General features: G+C 34.2%; 1 protein-coding gene across 2 annotated transcripts in view; it reads left to right on the top strand.

Annotated features, from left to right (window-relative positions):
* Nucleotides 1–13,055, top strand: part of LOC134795071 (PAS domain-containing protein cky-1-like) — a 126,665-nt gene that overhangs the window by 49,129 nt on the left and 64,481 nt on the right. For both annotated transcript variants that reach the window (XM_063766917.1, XM_063766911.1), the window contains exon 4: nt 12,877–12,938. In XM_063766917.1, the coding sequence (XP_063622987.1) occupies nt 12,877–12,938 (62 nt within the window). The remainder of the gene's footprint in view (nt 1–12,876; nt 12,939–13,055) is intronic.

The following is a 13,055-nucleotide window of genomic DNA, read 5'->3' as shown; positions in this document are numbered from 1 at the left end:
TCCCGTAGTCGTGTTAATTCTGAATTATTGCTATCTATCTGTTAATATTACTTAAATATATTTTTTACTGTAACTTTAATTCAAGACTTAAAGAAATACATACATACATCGCGTTTTTACTCCAGTGTGACATTATTGACCTTTAGTCTAACTCATACACGTACCTTCAACTCGAGTCTCACTTTCAATTGTTTTATTAAAAAAATACTTATTAGTTACGAAACAAAAGGTCACCTCAACCGGTAAGTATTGATGATTTCATCAATGGTACATTGTACACTGAGGTACCACTAATATTTTTTGTTAATGAAAACATGTAAGACAGAGAAGGTCTTACCGTAGGAGCCTTATCGGATTTAACACTTCAATCATGTATGTTATTTTCAAGTATCCGGTTCGTAAACTTATTGTATTATTGATATAAGTGTCCCTACTTTTTAAAATAATTTTTAGAGATTGCTTATATTTCGTTTTCATTTGTATTTTACTTATTTATATGGGTGGTAAAAAGTGTTTTTATTGAACACGATACAATAGGTGAATACAATTAAATGAAACAAGAATAGTTAAGTATTCTTGTTCCATTTTATTCTGAATAAAAACTAAACTAGCATTAAATATAACTACATACTTAAAAATTAAACTAATTTTGAATAAATCTAATACTAAAAGATATAAGTACTATAGAGGTATAAAAAGAATACCCCTATATTATATATTAGATTATAACCTGCTATAATCTAAAAAAAGGATTATACACAAATAAATCGGATGGAAAACTCTACGTGCTTTAGAATAGTCTCCTCTTATAATAATATGTTTACTACTAATTAATCTCATTTTTACAGACATTAATTGCTTGTTAGTTGTATTTAAATAAGATAAATCGGACATCACATTGTGATTCTGCGAACACTGAATTAACATTGATGACTCAATCGTTACAAGCTTCTCACCTATAGTAATGATAGCTTCAAACCAAATTTGTAAAAGATATAAACATATTTCATGAATGTCATCTAGTAATGTGTAATTTTTGATAGTCAAGTGTTGACAGCCAATTTAGAAAGATTCTTGATTTATTTGTATAATAAATCACTTATTTTTATACAAGTGATCGATTCGTACGCAAATATTGTGAAGAATCACAAGTACCTACACATTAATTATGTTTATTGGCAAATTATTTTTGTTCTTATATTATAATTGACTTAACAAATAAGCACAAAAAGTAAGCGAACAAAGTTAATTTTGTAGTCTTGGAGGATATATAAAAGTAACATATAATTATGTTAAACTAAAGATAGGTACTTACCTTTTATTCAACATTGATTTATAATAAGATAAGTACCTTTATTACATTTTAATAATTGTACATGCATTATTTAGTAAGTAATGCAGTTTTTACACACTAAGGAATATTAAGGGGTGATGATATGACGTTTTCAATTTAGACCTCACTTTGTAACCATAATTTGTTCAATAAATGTTTAATAATTGCATTAAATTACACGTAAATTTTTTCACGAAGAAACCGTGTACCGACTCTTCATGCCTTTATATTTTTAATTTGCTGTTATTCTCTACAAATCGACACTAAAAGTATCAAAAAATCAAAATATGGAGTTCCGTTTGAGACAGAAGCAAAACAATTTTGTCTTTGACAGTAATTTAATTATTGTACTATTTTGAAAGCTAGATAATTCAGCTACCGATTTATTATCGATTTATATTTTTACTCACAAAGACAACACAGAAATTCAATCTCAAATGTAAACTTTCGAGCAATTTCCATACATTGACGACATCACTCAAAATTCTTCTTCAAGTCAGATGCCCGTTGGGGCTACACCGGAGCACACGTGTACTTCTTCAAATGAAAATGACAGCTTGATTTTCTTGCTTTTGACAATTATATTGACATTAAATCAGATACGCACACGAGAAAGCATACCAGTAGATAAATTGTATTTCAAAAAATAGGGTACATAAATATCAGCTCGCGTCTCATTTAAATTTGATTTGCTGTTATTTACGGGTCATAATGGTTGAAAACCGCAGTAAACTATCTTAAAACAATACGATTACAGTCGAATTTAAGTATTATCTTCCTTCAAAACTCGCTTAAAATGAAAAAAGTTTAAAGACTCATCTTTACTGATTGGGATCAATTTTATTATGCTGGTATCATTTTGCGTCATATTAAAAACGTATTTGACTTCTATACGTCAATGAATTTTGATGACAATTGTAATCTTGTATTATATTATAGAACTTTTATCATAAAATATTGCCTATTAACATGAAGAGTTATGTAATTCGTATAAGTAATACCTGAAAGTCTTGTACCTAGATCTGTAATACCATGGATTGCGACGAATAAATTATTATGATTATGCCGTTCGTTCCGTCTATATGTATAATGCGTGTACGTGCTGTTCTCTGAAAATCTTCAAGAAAAATTAACGGCTAGGACAGCACTAAGTACTAGCGAGTTTTTGCGGCTTTGGAGACCGAGATGAAGCTTACAGGCCAATTAGCGCTGTGGCCTGGTTATTGTTATGTATACCTCGAATGTATCGAATGTTTTATAAATTTACTATAAAAAGCAATGTTTTATTTCGATTAGGTCTACATTTTGTGCATATTGCATATCTGAAGTATTTTCGTACTAAACTTGAAACTTTCCTTGAAACTAAATAAAATAATTATTCCAAATGTACAGTCACCTGCAATTTATGTTACAAAACGAAGGCCGCAAAAATATCTGACACGATCTTATTTGTAGAACCATAAGAGCATGTCACATATTTTTCCTTTGCAGATCACATTTCTCAACTGATTCTCGTGAACATTTGTAAGCAGGTTCGATAGAACTATTCTGTTTCGCTTCATCCGCCAAAATGGAATTGCCACCCTGCTGAAACTTTATTTATTTAAATTCCTATTGAATGGATTTTGCACCTTATGAAAAACCGTATAGAGTAGTAAATAACATTTTACATCTGACTTAATGACATCTTGTTTTATTCGCTTTAATTGTACAAAACGCGTATCTCGACAAATCAATATTAGGTAGTAAAACAGTCAACAATCAAATGAATTAAATAGGTACGTCACGTGTGACATGAACAGACAAGGAAAGCAAGATTAAATGCATTGTTTCTCTTTCATCTTTAATGGAACGCTTTTACCCTCAAAGGAAGCCTCCTTTGAGGGTAAAAGCGTGGTCAATACTAAACTAAAAGTCCAATCTTAAAAAAACATGATGGGTCACTGACCTGTCCCAGTAAAGTGAGGTAGTGTGCGTGAAGTGCGCTTGTGTGTGAAATGGGGTAAATTGACAGAATCTGAAATTTTACCCACCGCTATCGTCACCTTAAAGAACTTGTTAGGTATTATTTTCATATTGCAGCATAGGTAATATTTAGTCTGCCCACTGTGATGAACTTAGGTTTTAAGAATAACTATAAAGGTTCCGTCACACAGGCGCGTTTTCCAGGCAGGGTATCAGCGTTTTATATTATGTAGAAGCGGCGCTGACGCGCCGCCCGCAAAACGCGCCTGTGTGACGGAGCCTTAAAAGTTCCTTGAGACTGAGACAGAACTTGGATGTGTGTGAGGGTAGGGCGAGACAGCGGGCAACTGTTTAGAAAAACGTACAAGGAGCTCTTTACATAGTGACACTTTCGACTCACACGTGATATCCAAATGCCGCTTTCTGAGAGAAACGCACAGTAAATCACTATAATGGTTGCCTGATAATAGTTGAAGAATCCCCTCAATTTATCCAGAAGTCCATCATCGGCCCAGTCGACAAAAAACCCGACGAATTGAGAAACTATGTATTTAGTCCTACGAAATCTTGAAGTTGGTTACATAATATACCACCAAAAATAACGCTTCAGGTGCCGTATTAGAAGTATAGGTAAATTTTGTACAATGTGCATATCGCTCGTCATAAATTATGACCTTTCTTTCGTATGACTCATAATACATGTAGATATGAGGGTGAGATGAGATATACTTTAGGTATTAACCTATTTTAATAGATATACAACTAGGTTTTTTCAGTCGACTTGTGATGCATTTAGCTGGCTAAGGGTCGGTTGCACCAAACTGTTCGTATCGTTAAAAAGTTCGCTAAATTTTTATCTATGGAAAGTTTCATAGTAAAGCGCCGGGGCGCGCCGGCTGACGTTGATCAGTCTGTCAAATGTGGTTGGTGCAACTGGCCCTAAGTGTGTACTAAATTTATATTAGGGCCTTGTTCCCATACAAATTGCAGTCGGGTTGCAGTCCGTCTGTATCGGCCCTTAGGGGCCCACTGATTAACAGTCCGCCGGACGGTATCGGCCTGTCAGTTAGAACAAAATTTTGACAGTTCCGAACGACTGACAGGTCGATACCGTCCGGCGGACTGTTAATCAGTGGGCCCCTTTATTAGAATATGTTTCTCTCCGCTACCTCCTTTACATAAAGTTTGTGCTTATCTCAGCGCTTTACTAAACTCGCGATGGTTACCTACTGATTACAAGTCTGAAGCCCGCAATTTCTTTATGATTCATAACTCATTATTTCCACTTACTGAGTGCCTTTAATTACAGCTCCGAAAGAGTATCGCGGCCCCAAGTTTCACTTTTCAACACCTATTTACTGTTGCAATACCCAATGCTTTCAATATATATCGTTCTACTGGGAGACCCCGTGACTTTGTCTGTGTACAATTCGAGTGTGATGTGGATATCGATACCTAGTGCTTAGACGTGGCTGTCAAACAACATAAACGTATTGGAATTAATTTAAAAAATGCTATTTTATCACATGTATTAATACTGCATATATTATTATTATTATTTTGGTTATATTTGTGTATTGTTTAAATCATTTGGGGCTACTACTACAAAACTATTCATATATCACTGGGTTGAGTTGACAGTGTTGACACAGACTTATTGGTTCATTAATATTTTCTGCAAACATTAGGTATAATAAATATTTAGATTTTTTGATCAATCACACAAACCGACAGACACATCTAAATTATTAATCACAAAAATACGCATTGGGTTAATATAAAAACCATACATCAGTCGACATCGTTACTCTATCTAATTTTTAATCTAACTACAGCTTAATTAATAGCCACTTGTTGAAATCGATTTTAGACTTGATTTATACATCGAGTGACCTGTATTTATGCAGCCGACCGATTCAAATATATTGTATCGATTAAAAACTCACACCAACCGCGCTTCGTTTGATGATTTGTTTTGACAGACCTTATCAAATTGTTTATAAAACTTCACGCTTAGGTACTTTAAGATCCAAGGCGAAATGTCAAGGAATTTAATAATTATAAGTTGTGTTTAACTTTGTCGTAACTTCCTTAGCACTTATGAAAATAATTAATTTAACTCCAACTTGTAATTTACTAAATATGTACCTACGATGTTTTTAACACGTGTAAAGGAAATCGACTATGAATTTTTAATGACGAAGATGATAACATTTAGTCTATGATTATGTTGTAGGTATTGAAATTGATTGGTCAATTATATACTTTGAGCTGTCATTAGAAGAAACATGTACTTTTCAATTATGAAGAGACATAAGTATACATATTATGCTAATATAAATTCAAAGTGTTATTAAAACCAAAATATAACTTTGCTAATCCGCGAAAAGCAAAGCGCGCGGTCTTTTCGCGGATTAGCAAAGTAATATTTTGGTTTTAATTAGTATGGATTTCCGCAAAGTAACGCCTGATTCTATTCACTATTTCAAAGTGTTATTCTTATTTGAGTAGTCCGTTTATTTTTACTAAATAAATTAAATACCCGTTACTCGTACGTTATTTCGGCCCCGCTTAAGTTCATTTATATAACAATCGCATAAAACCTTTACAGCACCCGTCTAACGTGAGGTGCGAGTTTGACGTGATTAAACAGCTTGACAGATCTTTAGATTGTAGCATGTAATAATTACATACTGTTGTAATAACAGTGTTCAATGCACCTATTAATCTCCGTGTTAACAGCAACCAGAAGTAAGTACAGACAGAAATTGGTTGCATACTTATCCCAGACAACGTTGGTACATTATGGACTATAAGTGGAACATCGATACCACGAATATCAAGGGAAATAGCAAAAAGTTCGTATTAACGAATCTTATAGAGAGTAAATATCAAAAATTATTAAACCGCGAAGGAAATCATTTGTTACTTTGTCTCAATCAGATTAAATATTTGGAGTTATGGAGGTTTTGGGCTTTGAAGGGAAGGGAATGCCATTTTATTTCGTGTGAGAATTTCGCCTTATCGAGGTTCGAGTTATTGAGTTTCCGCTAATTGCACATAACATACCTAAAAATAAAAATAATCTTATTTTAATATGTTTCTCCATTGACTCTTGGCCTATGAGACACTGTCAATCCGGATCCTCCGCCTCTAATGTACATACCTAATGGGCGCTTCACACGCGCTAACGCGTTGCCATGACAAGCTAATTTGGTTGACGCGTGTGAAACGTTAATTGCCATGCTCGACAGGCCGTCGGTAATATGAAGACGACCTCAGTTTCGAAACATAAGTAATTGTTTTTGGTAATTTTGTAATTTATCGGATTTTATTGCATGGACTATGCGGACTTAAGAAATTATTTTGGTATTTGAGTATAAATGTATTGACGTGAATATGTATACATATATGTAATAGGCTAAATAAATGGTCGGCCTAAATCAAGTCTCCTTAAATCAGATATTACCAAGTAAAAAATAATTCATTATTTTGAGTTAAAATGCCCTACTTGGCCTAGACACACACATATAATTTTATAACACTCGCCGCTTGCTATGGAGATGGAGTAAATAGCAGCAAATAGTACGGATGTCTCAAAACAAAAACGCTGACTGTATACTTTCACTAGAAGTATGTGTATATCCTAGAGTCTGTGCGGAAAGAGAAGAGTCGTGAAATGTAGGGGAGCCCATACATTCTACGACTCTTCTCTTTCCGCACAGACCCTATAAGAAAATCGAGTGCTTGTTGCACCGTGGTCAAAACGTGGAAGGAGTGCCACGCTTCTGGTTCAAACTACCTAGAGAGAGAAAGCAAATCTACAAAATAGACAGTGAATTATTTCATACACATGAACTCATTAAATGCAAACCAAAAGTCGATCCGTTCACACATGCTCGCACAATTACAGACCGACGGACTGACATACAATAGTCTTATTTAAGAGTGAGCCCGAAAAGGCCTCGCACGACCGTAGACTTAAGTGCTCGTGAGACTCTAGAACAATTTATTTTATAGTAATTGCCTATAGCATTTGCATAAGGAGGCTCTTCTTAGCCACTATAAGCCCTGCTTACTTTCACAAAATCGTAACTATACAGGTAAAATTTTACTTTGCTCAATAAACAATAAAGTTCAGAATCTGGTAATGGGCATTAGCTAGAATGGTTTGCTGATTGAAATATTAAAAATATGTTTATTTTCTTGTAACATTGCGACCAACTTTTGGTTCGAACACAAATAGTAAAGAAAGAGGTAATAGTTTCAGTAAATACAAGGTAAATATTTTAAATGCATTGTTGATCCACATAAGGTCTACATTACATCATATTGCAAAAAGAAAAGCGTAGAGGATTAAAAATGGCAAAAAAATACATGTAGGATTTGCCAAAGATTTCAAAATATCCAAAGGAAAGCCAAATGTTCCAATATAAGGTATATAAAAACAGTGTACTCCGTAGTTTTGTTTTGTTTACGTAGCCGTTTTTCGTATAAGTAGGGTAAGTATTCTAAGGCATTGGTTTCAGTATACGCAAAGAGCCGGTATTTGTTTGGAACCCGGTTTGGAATTTTATATCTCATGGTCTTGGGTTCTCATAGCGCACAGAATTCCTGGTCGAGCCGAGCCTGTTTATTTGGCAGTCATGTTTATGTTATTACCGATGTTCGAATGTACGGAATTCGATGCTTGGCCACTATTCTCGTGTAAATGTTCTAGACTCTAGTAGAGTCTAGACAATAAATACAATACTTCACATCTGCGATTTGTACAGCGAAACAACTCTATTTGAAGTTACAGTCAAGTGCAAGTCTCAATAAACACACTACATAATAATAATTTATATTCAACATTCATTTTGAAATGACATACAAACTTTTATTAGTGATTTTTGTGACGATGAATCTGTTAGTTCCAAATTTTATCACGAAGGTAGGTATACAATGAAAATAGTTGCATACATATATCATATTCCGGAGACCATCCATAGCGTTAGCTTTTAGTTGGAACTTGTAACTGCACTTTAGGTTCAGAAAAAATCCGGATTCGATCCGATCATTTTTTAATAAAAGTATCATTTGCAAGTGACCTTTCGCTAATGTAAAATATCCAAGTTTGACGAATTCCTCTTGTCATACGAATACATTAGCGGGTGTCAGAATACAATTATTTAAATAATAGAACATTGTTCAAACACTAATAGTTTTATTATTATAACAAGCCTTATTTATTATTATTTTCATAATCGATTTTGCTTGTTTTCATTTTTGTCCATCCATCGTTCTCACCATTTATAAAATGTGATTCAATTTAATAAGGCCACATACACACCAGGTACTTATTAAAAATAAAAAGCGGCGCGGCGGGTGATGTTTTGCGGGCGGCAGAAATAACTGGGCACAGATTGACGAGATACATACATTAGGCGACTAACGAACATCTCAATTTAGCTACCCACCTGCCTGCAGCGAGCTTAAATAAACAGTCTATTGGAAATGGAATTTGGCTAGAAGTCGTGGGTGTTTTATTCTATTGGGGCTTGTTATTTATAAGGGAAATTCCTGTACCAGGTTTTGTTTTCAGTATGGTTTATTATGATAAGCAGTAAGTAGGTAAATTAAATGAGATTATTATGATAAGCAGTAAGTAGGTAAATTAAGAGAGCTTTGCATTGAATATCGACAAATTCAAATTGGTTTAGTTTCTCGATTTATGAATATGCCTAGTATCTAAATACTAATGATTTAGGTATATTTTTAACGTAAACACTTAATATGTTACTGCCAAACCAAATTAGTAAACAGATAGTCTTCAAAGCCAAACAGATAAATTAGCGTCTTATTAATTAGCCAATCAATCATTTAAATCAACACGAATTAAAACATAGTAATAGATGCTTCAGAGATGTATGATAATTTGATGTAGTGCTCATAGCGGATAACTTAAATTATTATAATTTGTAAATGTTTGTAATGTTGGTACTAATTATTCTTAATAATTATTCAGGATTTAATCAATTGTTTTAACAGCTCTACTGTTACAGTTAACAGTTTTATTAGCATTGACTTCAAGATATCATCTTTTATATTGACTAGCTCACACCGCTTAATTATATGTTCCTGTTGGTCATTAAATTTAATGTAACTAAATAATTTGTGAAGCCGCTGGATGGCGTCGGAACGAATGGTCCACTCGTTAAAATCAGTTAGGGCGTTCGTGGGCCATTTGCTGCGACTTGGACTAATGCTCGAGGCAAGTACACTATTATATTTGTATTAGAGACGCGGAAAAATAATTCAAGATGAGTAATTCCACAGATATTTTTTTGCAATAAATTAAGTCTTGATTGTAGTCCACCCTTACGGCCTGAGTCCTTTATATGCATTTGAAAACTAAATATAAGCGTAGCCAAGATAAGCGTACAGGATTCTCATTTTAATGATATCATTCCTCGGGATAAGGAGACCGATGTCTTCCGGCAGTTTCAAGATCACATAACCACAAGGTGAGGAATTGTTAATATGAATAAAATAATATATACTGGACCATCTTACACGAATCGACCTAGTTCCGCAGTAAGCTCAGTAAGCCTTGACTTGTGGGTATTAAACGATGATATAATGTATATTTAATATATAGATATATATAGAAATCCTCGTTTATTTATTTAGACTTTATGGCACAAAACTTTATGTACAAAAGGCGGGCTTAATGCCAAGCTTGCAATTGCAATCCGAATCCGCAATGTATGAAATTATCCGGACCTGGATCCGGTTCCGCAGATCTTCCCATACATTTCAGATCCGTCGTACAAACCCTAGCCATGAGGCATTCTCTACCAGTCAACCTTAGGGCAACGCAGTAAAAAGTTGAAAAATCAAAAGAAAACATTATTACAAGAAGCACCTGTCGTTATGTCAGCTACCTATAAAAAAAACATAATAAAACCCTCGATCTTTTCTAGATTAGGTTAGATTAAAAAATAAAAAGCAGTACCACATACAAGGGCAATTAGAGACAACTCGAACAATATTAAATTCAATAATGCTTTATTATAACAATGTTTGCAATGAGAGCAACTGGAGCAACGCGGGCTCCTGACGGTAGGCAGATATTTATCTAATGCGGTTGTACGTTGTACCTACCAGGAATTCCGAGAAAACTCACAAGTGATACAGTAGCTTAATTGTAGCCGTATAAACCTGTACAATTTCGTTTTATGCTATTTACATTTTTTTGACATATAGTTAAAATGTAGTCAAAAAGCATGCTGTTCACTCAATGCATAGCTGTCGAGTTTGACACTAAGTACCAGACTGTATTAAAAATGTAAAATTGAATATATTAACACAAATAGCATACACAAAATAAAGCAATATATCATTTAATAAGGCAATGTGGATCATAAATATTTAAATGAAATTGTACTTAGACAAATGTGTGTGTTGTGTAAGTTTATACATTTTTATATAAGTTATTTCCTCAGAAACCCCTAAAAACGCGACTTTCATAATAGTGCGGAAAGCTTTAGATCTCTGGCACCGCTAGCCAGTCGCTAATAAATTCTAGTCACACAGCGAGAGATAAATTGTACTATTCCTATTCCTAATCAAAACTGGCTCTTATGATTTCGCCCGACTTATCAATATTCTAATCCATCCTCCGTACCCTTTTGAGATAGTTTAGAAAGTGTAAATCCCCTTATACACCGTGGCGGGCCCATTAGACTCAGAATTATTCGATATCTTATCGATATAATCGTACGGCTAGTTATTGTTTATCGTTGTTCCCTATGCCGCCGGTCGAGAAAGTATCGATCGGTTGATTCGATTAATTAATCGAATGTCGCATAAGTGCTGGTTCGGGTGTTTCCGCCGAAGGCGGTTGTCTAATTGTTTAATGACAAGCCTGATTAGTAGTCGCCTGCAGTAAGTAAAGCAATGTCATAAGATAAGATTCAAAAACGATGATATAAATAGGTACTACCGATCTTAGTTACTTGTTTATTATTGTTATTTATCTTTTTTATTCCTGGAAGCTCTTATTCTAAAAACGTAGGAGCCTAGCGTGGTTAGCTCATAATTTATGTTTCAATACTTAAAGACGAAGTTCCGTACACGTCAAAATTTTAGTTTTTTCTTCATGTCGAATTTTGAAAACGTAAATGTTTGATTTGGTTACAATTACACCTAAAAAGCTCGCACTCTGCATTGAGTATGTTTCCCGCATTGCCTCACTATGATCGGAACGTTGCGCAAGAACGTAATGCAGCGATGAGATATGTATCGTGCGAGTAGGCTGCTCCAAATTATCGATTGTTCGGATTCTTGTGCGAGCTTGTGGTACACCAAAAGATATGATGTATTCATACATTTTGGTTCTAAACAAAAACAGCAATTAAGGTGCAGGCAACCAATTTGATTCCTAGGCCACAATAAAACCTTGTCGCTTTAACTAATGGATACATGACATACGGTCGAGAAAATTTATTCTTTAGTACTTTACGGTTCACTTTAAAATGTACAGCTCTTAGCATCTTCTCGTTCTTCTTCTTCGTTCTTGGCTTTAGATGTTCGGAAATGTCAAAATTTTGTTGTAACTGACAGGCCGATACCGTCAGTGGGCCCCTTTAGAAGATAAACAAAATGTTTCATTGCGACGTGGTTCTATAGTGGCCTAGGAATCAAGTTGGTTGACTGTACCTGTACATAAGAAGACCTATGCTATTTTTGTTCTTTTTCTTATGTTTAATATGAACTTGCAGGTTTTGTCTATGATACTACCTAACATGGATGCAAAATTTAAACCCATAAAAGTATAAAATTTTGAAAGTTAGGCAAGCTTATTCAGAACGAGCTATTTTCTTTTGTGCAGGTACCTTAATTATCTGAATATTTTATCATATATTAGCCTAGCTACTACTACGTTCTCTGCCTTAGTCATCGTATTCACATCGTATCTGAAAGCGATGACTTCTTGTCGCGACACATTACAGTCGTATTAGCCGTTCTATTATGATTGCACTATAATGTCTCACTAAACGACGTTTACGGTCCAACGATGTGCTTGAGACGTAACTGTTGTTTAAATATTTATTTATTACAATGCATTTCGAGCACTAAATATTAAGTCAGTTGAGGACAATGTACTAGTTCTAAGCAGTCCGTCCAAATTATGACTTTGATTTAAGCAGGCCACTGACGAGCCTTCCAAATGGATGACGGCATCCTAATATTTTAATATTAGGATGCCGTCATCCATTTGGAAGGCATTGTACGTTTTTGATATTCACGGACCGATTTTGGAATGCAGCCACGCTATTTGGACTGTTGGAAGGCTCGTCAGTGGCCACCTTTAGTCAAAGCATGTCATGATGCCCTAACTGGCCCTTAACCTAACATTCGTATATTGAAAGAAATTACTTAAAAAAATATGGACATATGAAGCGTTTTTTCTGGTCTCTGTTACAAATCTGCTACTTATTTTTCAACAAATACCTATTATTTATACCCTAATTTTATTTATATATTATATCGTATAAATAAATATATTAAATAATGTTTTTGCTTTGTTACAGTTTTCAAACGCTTTGAAATCAATCAGCAACAACCTCCAGCTCCTAACTTTGGTTTTTCTAAAGTAAGTAACAATAAAAACTTTTTAATTTTACTTATATTGTTTTACTGAATGCAACTAAACACTTTTTTTACACACATACATTTTGCATGTACTTCATACTTCATATACAAAATGTGC

Source organism: Cydia splendana, chromosome 1 (assembly GCF_910591565.1).
Source record: "Cydia splendana chromosome 1, ilCydSple1.2, whole genome shotgun sequence".
Taxonomy (NCBI): domain Eukaryota; kingdom Metazoa; phylum Arthropoda; class Insecta; order Lepidoptera; family Tortricidae; genus Cydia; species Cydia splendana.
Note: the sequence above shows the minus strand (reverse complement) of the source record. Positions and strands in the feature narration are given on the sequence as shown.